This window comes from Scaptodrosophila lebanonensis, unplaced genomic scaffold, assembly GCF_003285725.1.
Source record: "Scaptodrosophila lebanonensis strain 11010-0011.00,11010-0021.00 unplaced genomic scaffold, SlebRS2 tig00001418-arrow-arrow-pilon, whole genome shotgun sequence".
Taxonomy (NCBI): domain Eukaryota; kingdom Metazoa; phylum Arthropoda; class Insecta; order Diptera; family Drosophilidae; genus Scaptodrosophila; species Scaptodrosophila lebanonensis.
In genome coordinates, this window is record NW_022060744.1 from 2616178 (window position 1) to 2634142 (window position 17965).

Sequence of the window (17965 nt, forward strand, 5' to 3'; positions counted from 1 at the left end):
TGAAAAACAATACTTTTTGTTTTATTTAACTGAGCATAGAATCGACTATAAACAACAATATAGTTTTACAATTATTTTTGTTTCTAACCTGATGACGCGCAGTGTACATACATTAAATATTATTGTTATTATTATAATCAGTAATTAAATAATTACATACAAGTATTGGCTTACTATTAGCACACTTTCATCAATTTAGTGGACAAAAAAAAAAACAAAAAAAAGCGACAATAATTAATTGATTATAAACAGGCTCCACTGTACAAATATCGTCGTCATGGTAAGTATTTTTATTTTAACCATAAGTTTCCGTTAACATTAAACTTAGACCTACTGCCTTTTTGGTACTTTGTTGCTCACAAAAACACAAAAAAAAAGAAAAAAAAACTTGTTAAAACTTAAAAATATGTTACAAATATAATTAAGTATTAAATATTGTTCAATAAACAGCAAAAAAAAAGGAAAAATTTACAATTTCTGACAATTGTTTATGACGCAACATTTATTTGTGATGTGTCTAAGCATATGTGTGTGTGTGTGTCTGTTTGTGTGATGTGTGTTTGTGATACGTATGTGTGTGTGTGTGTGTGTCTAACACACCAAACGTTCATTATCGGGCCTGAAGATACTGTCGTAGCTCTCGATCAGCACCTTCGCCAACATATTCATGCGTCCGATATCGAACTGTATGGAGTTGGCGGCCAATAGGCAGGGTCCCCAGACTATGGCGAGATTAGAGGCCGGCATCCGATTTGAGGCGCTAGCAGCTGCCACACTGAAAAAAATTAAATTAAATTTTTAAATGCTGCCACTTAGTAGACAAGTTGTGGAAAAGTCTACTCCAAATAGAACTGTGCGTATAACCAATAAAAAAAAAGGAGAGCGATGATTTTTCCCAAAATTTGTTTCAAAAAGTTGGAATTCTAGGATCGTACATTTTTTGGCACCTTAGTCTTATAAAAAGGATAAATTTTAAATGTTTTTCATTACGAAAACACTCTAGAATTTTTAAATGTTTCCTAATTTTTGTTTTTTTTTTTCTGAGCTATTCTATATTACAAATTGTTTCGTAAAATATTTTTTGAAGATTCTCAATTCTAGAGTTGTAAATTTTTCGTAATTTTATATAAATGTTTTATATTACAAGCAATATTTATATACAATATTTTTAGTCTTCCAAATTTTATTTATTTACCGAGTTATTAAAAAGTTTTTATTTCATAAAATCCCTCTTTCGAAATCAGGCGTAGCAATTATTTTTAAATATTTTAATTAGTTTTTTTTTAAATAAATGTAATTGATTGGATCAAGTTTTTTAAGTCCTTGACATATTGATATACCAGTATATTTTGATGAGTTAGTTATATTAACGATTTTTGATGCTTTAGATAACACACACTTTTCCGGTTTCGAACTCTTCGCGACTATTCATGTTTTCGTACATTTTAAGAACATTGTGAAGTTTTTTGTGAATTCAAGTTTTTGGATTTCCAAATATTCTTTGAATTTTTTTTAAAACTATATATTGATATCTTTTTGAGGTTCTTAAAAGTTGTTGGATAATTGAATGGTTTTTTACGAATTTCAGGTTCAAAGGTTTTTAAAGCTTTTGTGTTTTTCAATTCCACAATCATATAGAGCTCAGTGGAAATAGGAAATGGTTTCATATGATCATTTTAAAATAATTTTAAAAGTAAGAATGCGAAATAGTGTCGTGAATGTTTGTTTTTTTTTTTGGGTTTTTCACAAAGTTTTAGCGTGAATTTTCGTTAAATGGAAATGTGAAATGGTTATACGAGATTAATGGGGAGCTTTCACAAGCACGCAAAGCTCTAGAAGGAAATTAAAAATTTTGATGGACTTACTTGGTCAAATGCTTGATCAGGAAACGTAGAGTGGATCGATTCGGCTCGGGCATCTCATCGAAGGCGGTGCGCATGCGCTCGATGGCGGCGGGCTCGGCCAGATTTTGTCCGAGTCGCTCGTAGGCCTCCTGTGTGATAAGTGGGGCACTTAGCTCCCGGAAGAATAGCTTAAGCAGGCTGGTGAGGGTGTGTATGTCGTCGGTGTGCAGAATACGTGGATCATACAAGTGAGTTAATCGCTTTTTCAGATCATCGACAAGCAGCTTATTGCCCGAGGCACGATATAGACCGTCCTGTTCGATGCACTCGGGTCTCTCAATGTAGGCGCACACATCGACAACAAATCGTGGCACATTCGGATGGCTGGTCATGTTCAGTTCCAGGGCGCTGAGTGGTGCTCCAAACAATGGATATCTGTATGGATCATCCACGTAGAGACTGTTGACTTCGCTGCGACGCGAACGCGATTTCTTCTCACTCCGGGGCGAGCGATTTCTATATAGAATAGAGAGAACTATGTAATTCCGAAGCTGGCGGATATGGCTTGGCGGAATCATGTACTTACATGCGAAACACATTGCTATTCACTGTTGACGAAACCAGCGTGGCGTAGGCGTACATGAAAGGAACAGACCAAATATTACTTAGAGTTGGCTGCGATGTTTGCTGATGAGCAATAAAAAGTGCCTCCGGAACATGCTTCTCCTTGACTAACCCATTAGAAAGCTGACCTGGCCGAAATTTCAATCCGCATAAATTCATATTTTCTTCGGCTTTTTTTTTTTTTTTTTCTTTTTGTCGAACTGCTTTTCTTGCCTGTTGCCTACCGAATGCAGAATTGCGACCAATTTGGCTACCTTATAGAGCGCACTCGCGCCTCCCATTCTACGGAGTACCCGCAGCCCTGTGATGCATCGTAAGCCACTCAGTTGACGAAAATAGGCTTTTGTGACAAGCCGCCCTCATGTGATTCATTTCGTTCAGTCCCTCCCTCCTTGCCGCTGCAAAACTTTCATTAATTACTTATTCATTGGCCTATCCTATATTTGGCATCCAGCTCCAGTCCCTATAAGGGCAACAGAAACTCGCACGAGCAGGACACTCAGCTGTTCATTAATGAATTATCGCCACAGATGATTTTTAACCCTAAATACTGTTTTGTTTACTTTACTTGAGATGAGAAATTTACAAGCTTCTCATATCACTCTTAGCGGGGGTTCCGTTTTTTTTCCACAACAATTGAGGGCCTTGCTGTACTTTTTGTGGTTCGTGAATTAATGTGTGGGGCTTTTTTGCGAATTTCACAGTTATTTTTTGCTCAATTACAACACTCACATTCTTTCCACAGCGACACTATTTGAATTATAGCAACAGATGATTTCCTTTAAGTTCTTCATTTGATTTGATCTCCAAAAAGTTTGTAAAGTCCCTTAATGCCTCTACATATCACTCATCGATTTCACAAATGTTGTAAATTCTCGAATTTCACACTAGTTGTTGGCTTTCACTCGAAACTCACATCCACTTTGAAATTAAACTCAATTGTTCAGTTATCAGCGAATTATCGCAACAGATGATTTCTATTATATTTGATTTGATCTCCTAAAAGTTTGTTAAGTCCCCTTACTTTACAAATTTGCGATCGTATCGGTGGTTTCGATTTCACAGATATTAAAAATTCTCATTAGATCAGCAATCTTTGGCTCTCACTCGAAACTCACCTCCACTTAGAAAGTAGCTCAGTTATCAGTGAAATATAGCAACAGGTGGGCTCTATAAAATTTTGAAGTGATCTCCAAATAGTTGTTTAATTATTAAATAATATTTTCAACTTTACATCGCGTGAGATTATAATTTTTTGCAGCACCTAAATTTCTCAAACAATTTACCAAATACTTGGATTTTTGTGAATTTTTTATTAATTGAGTGATTTGAGCGTTTCACAAACTGCACATTAATTTTAAGCACTAGCACGAAACTCACGGCTTTAAAAAAAAAAATCATTCAGCTGTTCAGTAATCCGCAAGTTTACGACACAGGTGCGATTTGTTGAGTTTTAAATTTTCCACTAACAAATATACAAGCTAGCTGTCATTTCTTAAATATTCGCTGGCCGTTCCAAAAACCTCTTCCCACGAATTTGCTTTTGATAATACAATTTAGAAGACACAAACGGATATGAATATTTAATTCATTCAATCCATTAATTTGAAACATATTTCACCTTTAGCCGCCGCTCCCGTAATCGTTGTGTTAATCAGTTGCACCATCGTATTACCGATTTATGCCCGATATTTTATGGTCGAGTTAATCATGAATTTGTAACAAAACTGATTAATAAAGGCTTTCCAACCAATTCATATTCGATGCATAAGCATTTTTTACCATTCTAGCAAATTTGTATATCGAATGTGCATAACCGGTTCATAACCGGTTCAAGCCCGTTTCGTAACCGGTTCATAACCGATTCCTAACCGTTTCCAAACATTGTTTTTCGTACTCACATTTCATACGCATGCGATTCTTAATCGATTTCTTGTCATCCTCCCCCGGTAAATCCACCAAATTCCCAATGGATGCACTCTTAAAGCGTTGCAATATATTCGTCTGCTGGGTTTGCTGCACTTCATTGTCTTCCTGGATTTGTTGTGCTCGCAGAATATCAGTCACCGGTACAATCTGCAATAAAAACAAGCGAATAATAGATACAAACATACATAAGTATAAATTACAAGTAAGATAGATAGATAGATAGTTGTATGTAAGTGCCAGTTTATAAGTAGATAGAGGGGCATGAGATACTTTGAACGCCACTAATTAATTGCAAGTTTTCGTGCTTATGTCGGCACTCTGATTTCCTTTAGTGGTTTTGTTTTCATTCTCTCTCTCTCTCTCTCTCTCTTCACTTCACACCTCTCCCCCATTGTCTCTGTCAGTTTTCTGCTGTCGGCCCAGTCATTTGTTATTATCTTTAAGCAACAAGCAAAGCAAAAATTGATAAGAAATTGATTTCAATTTGTTGGCAGCGTTGCAGAGCTGCGTGTCTGGCGAAACGGGTAAGATAAAAAATGTACGAATAAAGCACGAAAGTGTATTTAAGATGTTCATGTTTTGTTTGTTTTTATTTTTATTTTTATTTCTTTAATGTTGTTGCCAGAAGAAGAAGTGTGATGCCGAGAGAGAAAAGGAAAACGAGAATTAATGTTAGTCGCCCTTCGGGCAGGCTGATCCCTGCAAGTTGTATTTCTCTAGAGTGGTGTGGCACGCACAATACGGACTTGTGGCATGGATACCGCCGAGTTACGCCCTGCCATCGATAAATACTATGTGCGATGGTGGTTGAGGAGGCACGTGAAGCTCGGCTTAAAACAAGTAAATAACTAAAGACAGACGCAACTGTGCTCGCCTGTTTATCCGCCAAATGACACCAAATATGCATGTACACATGTATTTTCGATATAAATACATGGATATGTACATACATACTTGTACATGGGTATATGTTTACATGCGTGCACGCCTTGAGTTGAGCTTCCCCCGAAGTGATTTGTTCGAGCGAAAGCATTTGTTTGCACGTAATTGATATGTTTAGAGAAAGATAAAGCTTTCCACCGAAAGAGAAAATGAAGCAGAAAATTTAGCCATAAACAGAAGCAGCCAATGCCGTATGGAACGTGCCGGACTCCAACAGTCGGAGAATAAACTTGCCATACGCTATCATTTCCAACTTCCAAGTAATAGACTTCCAACACATTTTTTGAAAGACTTTACAGAATTTCTATAATCGGAAATCGGTCGAGCTATCGTCTTGCAACTCCTCAATGGGATTCCCGACATCGAAATTCATCTCCTGGTCCTGATTTTTTTTTTTCAGCCATGTATCTGCTTTAGACAATTTTAGTCTTACTTGGCTCTACGTGTATTGCTTCGGGAATGCTCTACACACTATCGAATTTCGAAAGCATTGCATTATTGATAAATCAATACTTCGATAGAGTTTGCCAAAACACCTCGCCCTTTACTACTTCAAATAAGTTTTTCTATAGTTTTTCTAAGATAAAAGTATTAAAATCGTCTATTGATCTTCAAAAAGGTTGGATGGCTTATGAATCGACTCTTGTTTTTATGGACTTTCGATCGTCTAGAAGTGTTTTCATTATAATCGAAATACTTCCGAAATACAACATCTCCATAACCACAAAGTAATCACCAACCATTTGTTTCGCAAATAAGCCTCTCTCTTGATTTTTAAGAATTAAACAACTTGAATCTAATCTGATGAATATTTTCATTATTGAAATAGTCTTAGATTCTATGAAGACTTTCTTCTTAATGTAACTTCTCTCATTTCTTTTCTGATAATGTATGTAATTTTGAATATTTAACATTTAGTGGTTTGGCGCAGTTGGTAAACAAGTGAATCAGTCCGTCGGAAAGAAATAGTTTCTATATATACACGTTTGTACTCGTATATACTGACGAGTATAATATAAACAATATTTGAAACAAAGCATTAATTTGAATCCTTGTGGGGCAACTGCGTAGTAAATTCTGAAATGATTCCTCATTTTATTTTCAACTTGGATATATATTCTTTGAGTATATATCGCATTAAAAATACTCATTTTCAAATCCACTCTTTTTATTCAAATTTGTTGAAGTTTTTTCTTAATGTCAAGTATTATCTCCATAGCTCCGAATCCAAAACCGAGATTTTTTAGAAAACATGGCATTTTCATTTGAGTAAAGTTTGTTCTAAAATATATTGTTATTTCTTATTTTTTGAGACTTTCTTAAGTCAATTGCTTTTCATTTAATACTCTTTTCCCAATCAGGGAATTTAAATTCAATTTTAAGACTATGATACAAGAATTTCCAATTCTTTTTTCTAAATATTTATGACTTTCTTAGTTACAAGTAAATAACTAATACTTAATATTCCAATTCTTCTTTTTAAATATTTGAGACAGTTGCTGGAATTTCATATTCCTCTCCCAATCAGGGAATTTATATTCCTCCATTAAGAATATGGCGCATTTTCAATTATTTTTTCTAATAGTTGAAACTTTCTTAAGACAATTGCTTTTCACTTAATTTTCCTTTCTTAAGCAGGGAATTTAAATTCCATATTAAGAATATAATACAAGTATTCCCAATTCCACCTTCTAAATATTTGAGACAATTGCTTTTCATCTAATACTCGTATTCCTTTTCCAATCAGGAAAAAATCAAAATAATTCCATTGATATTGCATAGAAAAGCAAAAAAAAAAAAAAACCGCTAGCGAAACGCGCGCGTTTCCCGCCGCTAAAGTGCGAGGGAAATGTTCGAATGGCGTTTACAAATTGCTTACAAATTGTCTTTAAACTTGTACATAAACGCCGTTGCAACTATTTTGTTGAACCCCGGTGTGCGCAAAGCAAATTAAAAAGCGAAGCGTAAAGCAATAACAACAACAATAACAGCAAGAAGAGTAAAAACAATAACAATAATAAAAAGCAGGAGCAGAGATTAAACTCAATTTATTTTGCTTAATTTTTGCTGGCTACCCATTTCTGATGTTGTTGTTTGTGTAAACATAAACAAAATAAAAAACGAGCAGAGCGTAAAAAAGTCTTGCCCGTCCGACTCTTGAATACCCTATGCCCGCAACTTTTCCCCATATTCCCCAGCCATTCAACTAGCTAGATTTCCTTAAGCTATCTTTATTAATAAACAACTTATCCAACAACTTATTTGTTTTTTTTTTCACCGCTCGCTCATATGGCTCATCGATTTGCAAAAAAAAAACAAACTCAGTGATATCAAATAAGCTAAAGATATGTTAATAGACAAAAAGGTTTTTAGTACAAAGCTTGATTACTGCACCGATCGTTTCAATAACAGCTATATAAAATATATACGCTGTATATGGCTTGTAATGAACTTTCTCTGCATATGGATAGGACAAGTCTACAGAACGAGTTTGGCGTGCCTAGCTGTTATGAAACAAAAGTAATCGATGTTCATACAGTCGAACATATCTACAAGTATATCGATTCGTCTCGTCATTGCTTATAACATGATCTCTGTACCGCCCTCTGCTGCCTGTTGCAAGCATTTGGTGTTTAGCTGTTCACGCCTCTGTGGGTGCAGGGTATAAAAAATTTTGCGAATTGAAATATAGTACATACATGCAAACATATCTACATACTCGTATATAGATTTATGTGTTGATGTAGATGTGTAGAATGTGTGCGGCATTAGTTTTTGGCGTTGGTGTTTGGGCGAATAAAAGATACATTTGTATCTACGGGCCATTTCCAGTTAACAACAAAAGCGCTAAAAAAATAAATTTATAAACATTGCACGAGCTGGCTACGCTGCGCTGTGCTGCTAGCTATTGTTGTTCTTCTTGTTGCTGCTTCATGTGTTTTTTCTTTTACTTTTGTTTGTTATTATTATTATTTTGAAAATTTAATTGATACGACCTCGAAGTGGCCTGCATATATAGATACTTGTATCTGCGTACATGCTCGCATGTAGTTAAGCAAATACTTGTACAAGTATGTACGATATGAGCGAGTATACTCGTATATGTATGTTGCCGTCATGATTCAGAAAGTTAAAGCCAAACAAAGGCGGCCCAGTTGACCTTTTTTCCATGCCGCATATTTCGGTTTTATTTTAGGCACTTCAGTGCGGATCGGCTCCACCGCCAGTTGCGGTATTTGCTTATTATTTGTTTTGTTTTCGGCATTCCATTATGGGCTTTACTTCGCCCCGACCTCAGCTGTAGTCGACTGCAGTTTGGTGGGCGGCAGCGAGCTTACAATTTTGGGGCCTAGGCTCTTTTTCTAGTTGGCAAGCAACCCCCTTTTCCCTTTCCCAAAGAGGGGTTTATTTTTATTATTTATCCATAAAATATGAAAATAAAAAAAATGTCAAGCTTATTGAAAACTCCTTCTTCTATTCTCTCTCAAATTTCACAGCCTAGGCTCTATTTTTATTATTTCCCCCAAAGAAAAAAAATCTAACGCATTGTAAAAACTTCTTCTTCTATTCTCAGACAACGAACCGGTGGTTACAACCGGTTTCAATAAATAATAGACGATAAAACTAACCAAAGCTATTTCTTAATCAAATTTTATCGCGACTTTGTGGCAAGAACGCGATTTTAAGCAAATAATAAACGCTTAGTCACATGGCTGAGCTTTAGTGTGGTATAAGCTCAGTCCTCTTCCAATTATGTACACCACCAATAACAACATCAACAACAACAACAAAAAGTAATGTTAGCAAAAAAAAAAAAAACTTGGGGAATATACGCAGAGAACAACAAATAAAAAGCAAAGCAAAATATTTGACTAATGATTAACCAATTAAATGGCTGATAAATACGCCGTAAAAGCGCCAAAGCGCAGGAAATTACGAGTATATTCGAAAAGAAAACAATAAACAGGAACAACAACAACAAGTGAACCGAGTTTCAGGTTTAAAACAACATTTTGTAGATACGAACATACACACACTCACACACCAATCATGCTTCCCAATATGGAAGAATTAATGCTGTTTAACGAATTATATAAGATATGGAAAATTGTTGCGAATATGAAATTTGACAGATATCTATTAACATATCTATATTCACAACTATTCAGATCGCTAGTAAAATTCCAAAAAGTGTCGAATGCATAAACTAAGTATAAAGTAGGTAGGTACGTTTTAAGTTGAAGTGTAAAGGAAATACAATGAAAAATTGCCGTTTTGCCCCAATTGGAGTACGAATTTCACTAATGTTCCACTTTTGAGTGCTCACCTGAATTGTGAGTTAATTTTTGGCTCGTGTTCCAATAAATTAGGCTCCCAAAAAATGTCCAAAAACCCACATTACAGTTTAGTTTGCAAGCGAACCTCATATATTTATTTATATCTTGAGCCTGACTAATAATGCCTCCGACCTTAGCTAATTGTGAATCGATGCATGGGCTTCTTTATAAACGCTTATGATAATTATTCAATTTATTTTATTTTGATAACCTTTTTTATATTGGACAATTTTTAGTTAATATTAAAATTGCTCTACATTTTATATAAACATGGTACATATTTAAATTGTATTTATGTAATTGTAAGTAATTTTAAAATGATTTTTATTTTATTTTTATAATATAATATAATATTTTATATCTATTTTTTTATATTTTCATTTTTAATTTTAATTTATTTTTACATTTTTATTTTATTTATTTTCATTTTATTTTTATTTTATTTTTTAGAAAAAATTGTTTATTTAAAAAAATGTTACATTTAGGAAATGTTACTTTAAAATAAAAAAAAAGTAGGGAAAAAATATTTTATAAGAATATTTCTTAGTTAAACAAATAAAAGACAGCGATTTCAACTACTTCATTTGTTATAGCAGTATTTTGATTTGTAAAGTAAGAGAAATATGACTTTAATAAGCCCTAAATGACCTTCGAGTTCTATACATCTTTTAGTTAGCTTAGAGCAGCAAACTCAAATAACACCTAAGCTGTAGATAATTGTAGACAATTTGAGATACGAGTAAATATTACTTAGTTCTCTACATAATTTCAACTTCTATATAAGTCCCATTAGTCTGATGAATTAATATTCCTAAGAAGACATCGCACTGAGTGTCAAAAGTAAAGAGTACCATTTTTGTGGTTTGCTAAGCACCTTTTCTTTAGGATTTGACAAATAAAAATAAACACATTCATTTCTTCTTAATAGGAAAGAGTTGATGTCATGAGCATTTTATTATTTAGAGATGAAAAATCAGCAGTTGATGAAATCAGAAACCATCTGGCTGAATGAGTGTAACTTTTTTTTTCCTCGAATTGACATGATATCCAAACATGGGCCTATGACTTGCGATGGAAATCACCTGATTTTATTTGTTCATGATTTACAATTTTGGAAAAGAAGGAAAGGGAAAAAACTGTAGCTGAGTAAAGAGACTACACATAAACAAGGAAAGCCCTAAAACACTTTATCTTAAATACATAAACGTACAACTGCTCGGTCTTCTGAATTCGTAACCTCTTCATTTGAGTCTTTCGTTTAATTTGAGTCCATTTGGAACCAAATTTTGTGGTAAGCAGTTTTAATTAGAAATCCCAGCACATTTTGAAAACCACACTTCAAGTTGATCTACATAGAAGTAGATATTCCGGAAGAAATAAATGCGATTTGAATGATAGTTTCTAACACATCTAATCTATCTTTGGCTTTGGCTTCTTACAAGTATTGTTGTATGGGTTTAATCTATTGAAATCAGCGCAGTCAGAAACTAATGGCATATGTCGTGTAGAACGGGGAGATATCGTAAAAAGAGTCTCTGCATTTAAATACGCTGTCATGCAATTCGAGTTCCAACGAATTTTCTTGCAACAAATAAAACGTGAGACGCACAGCAAAAAACTTATGTATACAAACATTTATACAAATAAATACATACATATGTATATACGAGTACATGTTCACATATAAACAAAGCGCAATAAAAACGTGGACCCGACTTGGTTGAGTGTGCAATAAATTTTATGCAAACGGCGAAACTGTAAAGTACCATGAGGTGAGGTGAGGTGAGGTGAGGCCCCTTTCCGAAACCCTCCTCCCAAAACAAACAAACAAACAAATGTGGATTGCAAATGTGAATAAGACCCATTACCGTTACAAACTCACACACACACACACCCACTTTAACTCACACACACATATACTTGTATGTAAGTACAACTGACAGCTGCCTCGAAATTAGTAGCGTTTAATTGATGGCAACGCCAAAGCACAGTGGTACGAAATACAACTACATTTGGATTAACAAATTCAAATGAAAAGTTAAACTATTTATAATTTAAAATGAGGACTGTGCTCCAAATATTCCAGCCCCAATCTTCTCCGGATCCTTGGGACCCTCTCTCTATCTCATTTGTTTCTTTAAAATAGTGAATATATCTACTTTTTGTAATAATTATGATCAGCATAGGAATAAAACAAACCTACATACCAAGTTTTCTTCCCCTATGGTTAAAAAGTTTACAATCTTCATACAGTCGAACAGACGATTTAACTGATAGCCGAGCTAACTATCTTTGCATATGGATGCGACCATCTGTTATGGTTAACAAGCTCTCGATATTTGACTGTAGATTGTGGCCAAGTCTTCTATACGTGATTTTTGCACCGATCGCTCCTATATAATTATGAGAGATGGATTGTAATAAACTTTCTCTGCACATGGATAAGACATGATTACATACCAAGTTTTATTCCCCCAGCTGCTATGGCTAAAAAGTTATGTATGTTCATACAGTCGAACAGGGAACAGACTGACGGACGAACAAACGGACTTGTCCATACAGATTCATGGTACCATTTCTTATATACTCTTTCAACGTTCAGGTACAAGGTATAGAAAGCATTAACCTATTAATTTGCTTTTAGAAAATTATAACACTATTTAAGGCCGTCAGAAATGAAACACAAGTAGGCTTTGATTTAATTTTTTTCGTCAGTCAAATACTACACATTCGAAACATACAGAAAATATAGAAAAATTCCTACATTCTGATAAGTGAAGAACAGTTCGTTAAAGAGAAGACCACAGATTTCAAGAACGACACGCAACTTAAAAACATCAAGGTATGTGACCAGCGTCTCTAATGTGGTTCATGTATATTTCTATAAATCTTTAAACTTGACAAACATTGCGGTATGTAGTAGAGAGGAAAAACAAGTACTCATTTCTTCAGATGAACAAATAATATACATACATACATACATATATAGACCATATAGGCCAGTCATCTCCTCTCTTCAAGTGCTTTGCCTAATGCGATGCATTGGGGATAAAGCCCATATTTGAGTTTGATAGCTTCAATCGCAGCTAGTTTTAAATTTTCATACATATATAGACCACAAATATATATCTGTAGTAGGCCTGATTCATAATTCATAAGTCTGCTGTCAGAAATAAGTTTCGTAAAATATTCAGTCTCAATAAATTTCCCAACATTCGAAAAATGGTAGAAAAAAACTAAATATTAAGCTTCCAGTTAGATATCAATATTTCGTTATAAGTTAAGCCAATATCCAATCCAATAGAAACATCGAGGATTTAAGAAGAAAAGGTGAGTTCCAAGAAGTCAACCCGAAAATGATAGTCTGCACCCAACCCACCAGAGGGTTTCTTAGGAGCGTCTATAAGACTACAATCTTAAAAATACTGCATTTTTCGCCGCATTAATTGGAATTGCTAGTTTTGCAATAGAACTTCTTTGTTAAGAAAATACCTATCTATTTTTTGCAGTCAAATAAACTAGCTGGCACAAGGGCAATACAAGATCTTCGAAGAAAATAATTGTGAGCTCATTGGACACAAGAAGCTGAAGAATTCCAGGTATGTATACGCAAAGTTAATATAATAATAGGTTTAAGCTACTGTCTTGAAAAGGTCTTGGATAGTGAATTCCAAATGAGTTCTTTGTATCGGAAAACTACACTTTAATAGCGAATTTATATAGGCATAGTCGTAAAGATTCACTATGTTTTCAAATCATAGACCTGTCTGACCAGACCTTCAGTTTTGAGTGGGCTGCGCGACTTTTCTATAATTTCAATCAACTTTATGGGCACATCATCGCTATTGAAGGAGCCAATTGAGCGTTTTTGGATGCTTTAATAATCGTTATGGCCCACTGTGCAACGCCAGCTTGTTGGCTGCCACCGCTCATTGTCTTTTGACAATGCAGTTCCCACATGTGAAAGGAAAACTAATGTGGAAACAATGGCGCTCCCCCTGCCCTGATGGCGGCCGCCCTTCACACTTACCATGTCTTCCTCATCCTCACAATAGTTCACATCGTATAGGAGCTGTTCACGCCACGCCAGCACCGACTGCGATATGATTAGATGAGCGTTGGAGCGCACGCGCAACTTTCTTGCGGAACGTCCGCCGGAGGCAGCAGCTCCACGCTTGCCTCTTGTCGCTGCCAGCACGGCCAGCTCTAGGGCCTCCTTAAGGGGCTGCGGTATGGCGGCAATGTTGTCACTTTCACCAACAGCCCTCTCTGCCGCCACCTCCTCCTCCGCTTCTTGCTCTGTCTCCTCCTCCAAGCTGGCTATTTCGCAGCTGCAGCCGCTATCGTCGTTATTATTATTGTAATTGTTGCCACGACTGCTGCACAGCTGCTTTGCCGGCGTGGGGATGGGGGGTGCGGGTCGACGAACACGCGTCATGAAATGCAGATGCACCAACTCCCGCTGATATTCATAGAATATGACGCTAAACTTCTTTGGATCCAGCTGGCTATACACAATGCAGATATTCCGTAGCACGGGATGCGTGAGGCTCACGTGAGTAGGCGCCGATGAGCCGCTGCTCTGACTACTAATCGAACCGAGCGTCGCAGTGCTATTCGTGACTGTGCTGCCCATGCTTAGGGTATCATCTACAGCATGGTTGGTGTCGTTGTTGTTGTTGATGTTGGCCTCCCCCTCGGGCGGCTGTTGCTGTTCTTTTCTGAATTGCGACTGTGTGGCAAACATGAACTCATCATCCGTTTCCCAAGCACCCTGATCTGTTGACGCTGTGGGCGATGGGAGTGGCGTAGCAGAAACACTCTTGGACGCCACCATGCTGCTGCTTCTGTGGCTGGACTTTTGACGAGCGCCGGCTGCAAAAGCTGCAGCCGCTTGCAACGCTGCGGCATCATCATCTGCCACAGCGGCTACTGCGGCCGAGGCTGCAGCTGCGGCTGTTGCTGCTGCTGCATCATCTGCCTCAGCTCTAGTTATTATGTGAAAGTCAATGGCCGTTTTATCATCCGCATCTCGATCATCTTCGTCATCGTTAATTGCTTCGTCTTCTTCCTCACCGTCATCTTCATCATCATCGTCATCTTCGTCTTCGTCCGCCTCGTTGAGCGGCACCTCGTAATACTCCTGCGCCTCACCTAAAGTCTTAAATTTCCAAATTGGCTGATAGATGGACTCTTCTTCATCATCATCTTCCTGCTGCTGCTGCTGCTGATCCTTGCAACTTGCATTTGTCACCAGTTCTTTTTTATTGTTATTGTCTTCGTCATGCTTAATGCTTCTGTCGTTGTTGTTGTTGCTGCTGCTGTTGTTATTGTTATTTTTCTCTGCCGCAGCCTCATGACTCGCCAGCTCGGCATGCGTCATCGGTGACGACGACGACGCTGGTACTGGCACTGGCACTGGCATTGGCGCCATGGCTTTCACTGCCTTCTTCATTTTGGCAACTGGCAGCTGACGGTTTACAATTCTTGGCTTTACGGGTGCTGCCGTCGTCGTACTCAGCGCCGTGCTGGGGTTCCGTACGGGCACCTGTGGCGCTGGGCGCTTAACCTTGCAACGCTGCTGCTGACCATTCATGTTGCCACATTTGGGGGCATGTTGAACCGCAACTTTGTCATTGTCGTTGGCAACCTCGGAGACGGTTGTTGGTTTGGACGCCGCCATTAACAACGCAACGCTATCGCCGCTGCTAATGCGATCGTCGCTGTATCCCACCTCCGTACCCCCAACCTTTACAAGCGATTGATTGTCGTTGGCGCTGTCGCTTTTGTTGTTATTGTTGTTGTTGTTATATCCGCGCTCTCGTTGTTGTTTATCGCTCGCGTCGCGCCAAGCGACCGCAACGTCGTCACTCTTTGGCGTCGCTGATAATACTGTTCGCCCCACAACTGACTCACTCAGCCCGTAACCATTGTTGGCTCTGTTGACGTATCGCCGATATAGTCGCATTAAGCGCTCTCTGCTGCTGCTGCTGCCGCTTCTGACTTTGGTGTGTTGTGGGGCGGCTCTCAAAAACGCTACCAACGTTCTCTCCCAGCCCACAACGCTTAAATGCAGGCTTGCTGCCAGAGCGGCGCTTTGCAGCAGCGCAAAGAGCGAAATGTGAGAGAATTGTGTGGTGATGGTGGTGCGAGTGGTGCTGCTGCTGATCTTGTTGTTGGTGGGTAACAACGGCAGCGACATTGTCGGCTCCTCTTTCATCTCCGAAATGCAATCAAACGAGCTGAGAAATTCACTGACAAAAGCTGAATCATGATGCTCGTTGATGCCGCAGCGACGTCGATCGTTTGTTGATGGGGCGAGGCGAAGCTGGACAGTGTCCGTTGTCAACAGTGTTGTTGTTATTGCTGCTTCCTCTTCTCTTTGTTCTCCTACTTCTACTTCAACTTCTGCCTCTCCGTCTTCCTTTTCCTCTCTTTCGATGCTAAGCTTCATTTTGGCAAGCAAATTGCTTTTAAAATCAAGCACCAGTCGCTGCTCATGCGCCATTGGTGGGGACGACTGCTCTCTACGCAGGGTAACAGCTGTTTCCACACTATACTGTTGTTGTTGTTGCTGCTGCTGCTGTTCGTAGGTGGAGGGTATGCGTTTGGGCTGCTGACTGAGCGCCAAACTGCTGGCATCCTCATAACTGTGCTGCTCGTAACGCAGCATTGACATCCACAGGCAGATGCTCTCGTTTAAATAGAGCGAGGAAGCAGTGAGAGGGGAGAGGGCCGAAGGTGGTGGTGGCGTTGGTGCTGGTGGAGGAGGTGAAGCTGGAGCAGGTGGAATGCTTAGAGTTGCCACACTCTCTGCCGGTTTAGTGTTGCCGCTGCGCAGCAGACGTATGCGTGAAATTCGTGGCTTCTTAGCACTGGAGGGTGGTGGTTGCTGTTGTTGCTGCTGCGGTTCTTCGACCTTGTCTGCCACCACCACCACTACCTGTTGATGCAGCGATGGTCCTTCTAGAATGCCGATCGGTGCTTGTTTCTCCTCGCGCTCTTCGTGACACTTAAGACGGCCGTAAATATGCTGTTCACTGTGGCTGCTCTGCAGTCGCTTTAACTCGCAAATACGCCCCAAATCGAACGTCTCCTGGGTACGAAAGACCTCATCCACATTATGGATGATCTCTAGGGAACCACCGCCTGTGGCTTTGCCCGCTTCACGTTGGAACAGGCGCTGCTTGCGACGCTGCAACGAGGCGGAGCTGGCACTCGAGCTGGAAGCGCTGCGATTAAGTTGTTTTAGCGAGCCGAAGAGATTGTGGAATAGACCGCGACGCGTTAGGCTGCCATTACCAGCTGATGAACTCTTTTTCGAACTTACTGTAATTGTTGTTGCAGTTGGTGCTGATGTTGGTGTTGCTGTTGTTGCTTTAGCGGCTGCAGCTTCCGTTGCTTTCGTTGTGTTGCAAGCACATTGCTCGCAATCGCTATAGATGCTGCGACAATGCTCGCAAATATTCTCATAAATGTTGCCCTCACTGGGGGATGGCGTGCTGCAAGTGGGTGTGGGTGTGGGGATGGGTGTAGGCGTGGAGGTCGTCTCCTGACTAACACTCACCACACCATTGACAATGCACTGACAAAAGTGGCAGTAGTGGCCTTGAGCGCCAAATACGCCGTAGCCACAACCACGGCAGAGATTTTCATAGATGGCCTCGCGTCGAAAGTATTTGCGCAGCAACAAGCGCTGCTGCTCTGCCACACTGTCACTGCCACCACCACCACCACCAGCCGGCTGCAAATTCTCGTAGATGTGCTCCTCTGTCGGCCACAACTTGTTGCTGCGCGTCCCTTTGGTGCGTTTGCGCTGCGCCGGCGCAGCCGTTGACTCCACGCTTGGCTGCGATTCGCCGTCCACTTGCCATTTACAGTGACAGCTGCAGCATTTCGGCTTGTTGTTGTTGTCAATGATATCACTGCAGCTTCGTAAATGGTGAGCCATTTTTACTCTTCCACACTCTCTCTTTCACTCCCTCTCTCTCACACACACACATGCAGAGCTGAACTCTCTGTAACTGTGGTTGCCGTTGACTCTCTGGCCCGCTCCTTGTTGTTGTTGTCACACACGTTTATCGCGTTGTTTGTTTTTGTTATATTGCTTCGACATTATTTATTAAATATGTATGTATGTATGTCTGTATTGTATTTACCAGTAAGCGTTATTGTAAACTTTTCTTCACATTTCTGTGTGTTGTTTTCTTCTGCTTCGTTTACTGATTGCGACACCCCTTCACCCCATTCACTCTCCTCTCCAGAAGGGGCGGAAAACAAAACGACTTA

At 38.9% G+C, this 17965-nt stretch overlaps 2 protein-coding genes across 4 annotated transcripts in view; one reads left to right on the plus strand and one right to left on the minus strand.

Moving 5' to 3' along the window:
* On the minus strand, positions 1–17932 carry LOC115633235. The gene is made up of 5 exons (XM_030530629.1): positions 13707–17932; positions 4370–4544; positions 2431–2452; positions 1866–2360; positions 1–775 (listed from the first exon to the last, which is right to left on the minus strand). Exons 1-5 carry the CDS (start codon positions 17625–17627, stop codon positions 592–594), a joined length of 4797 nt encoding a protein of 1598 aa, XP_030386489.1. The 5' UTR covers positions 17628–17932; the 3' UTR covers positions 1–591.
* The window catches only part of LOC115633236 (microtubule-associated protein RP/EB family member 3-like), a 21339-nt gene continuing 15759 nt past the window's right edge, over positions 12386–17965 (plus strand). The window contains exons 1-2 of one of the 3 annotated variants that reach the window (XM_030530631.1): positions 12386–12518; positions 13186–13275. The gene's annotated coding sequence lies outside the window, so the exon portion shown is untranslated. Of the gene's footprint in view, positions 12519–12850; positions 13007–13185; positions 13276–17965 lie in introns of those variants that run through there. The other 2 variants (XM_030530632.1, XM_030530630.1) reach the window with 2 other exon arrangements.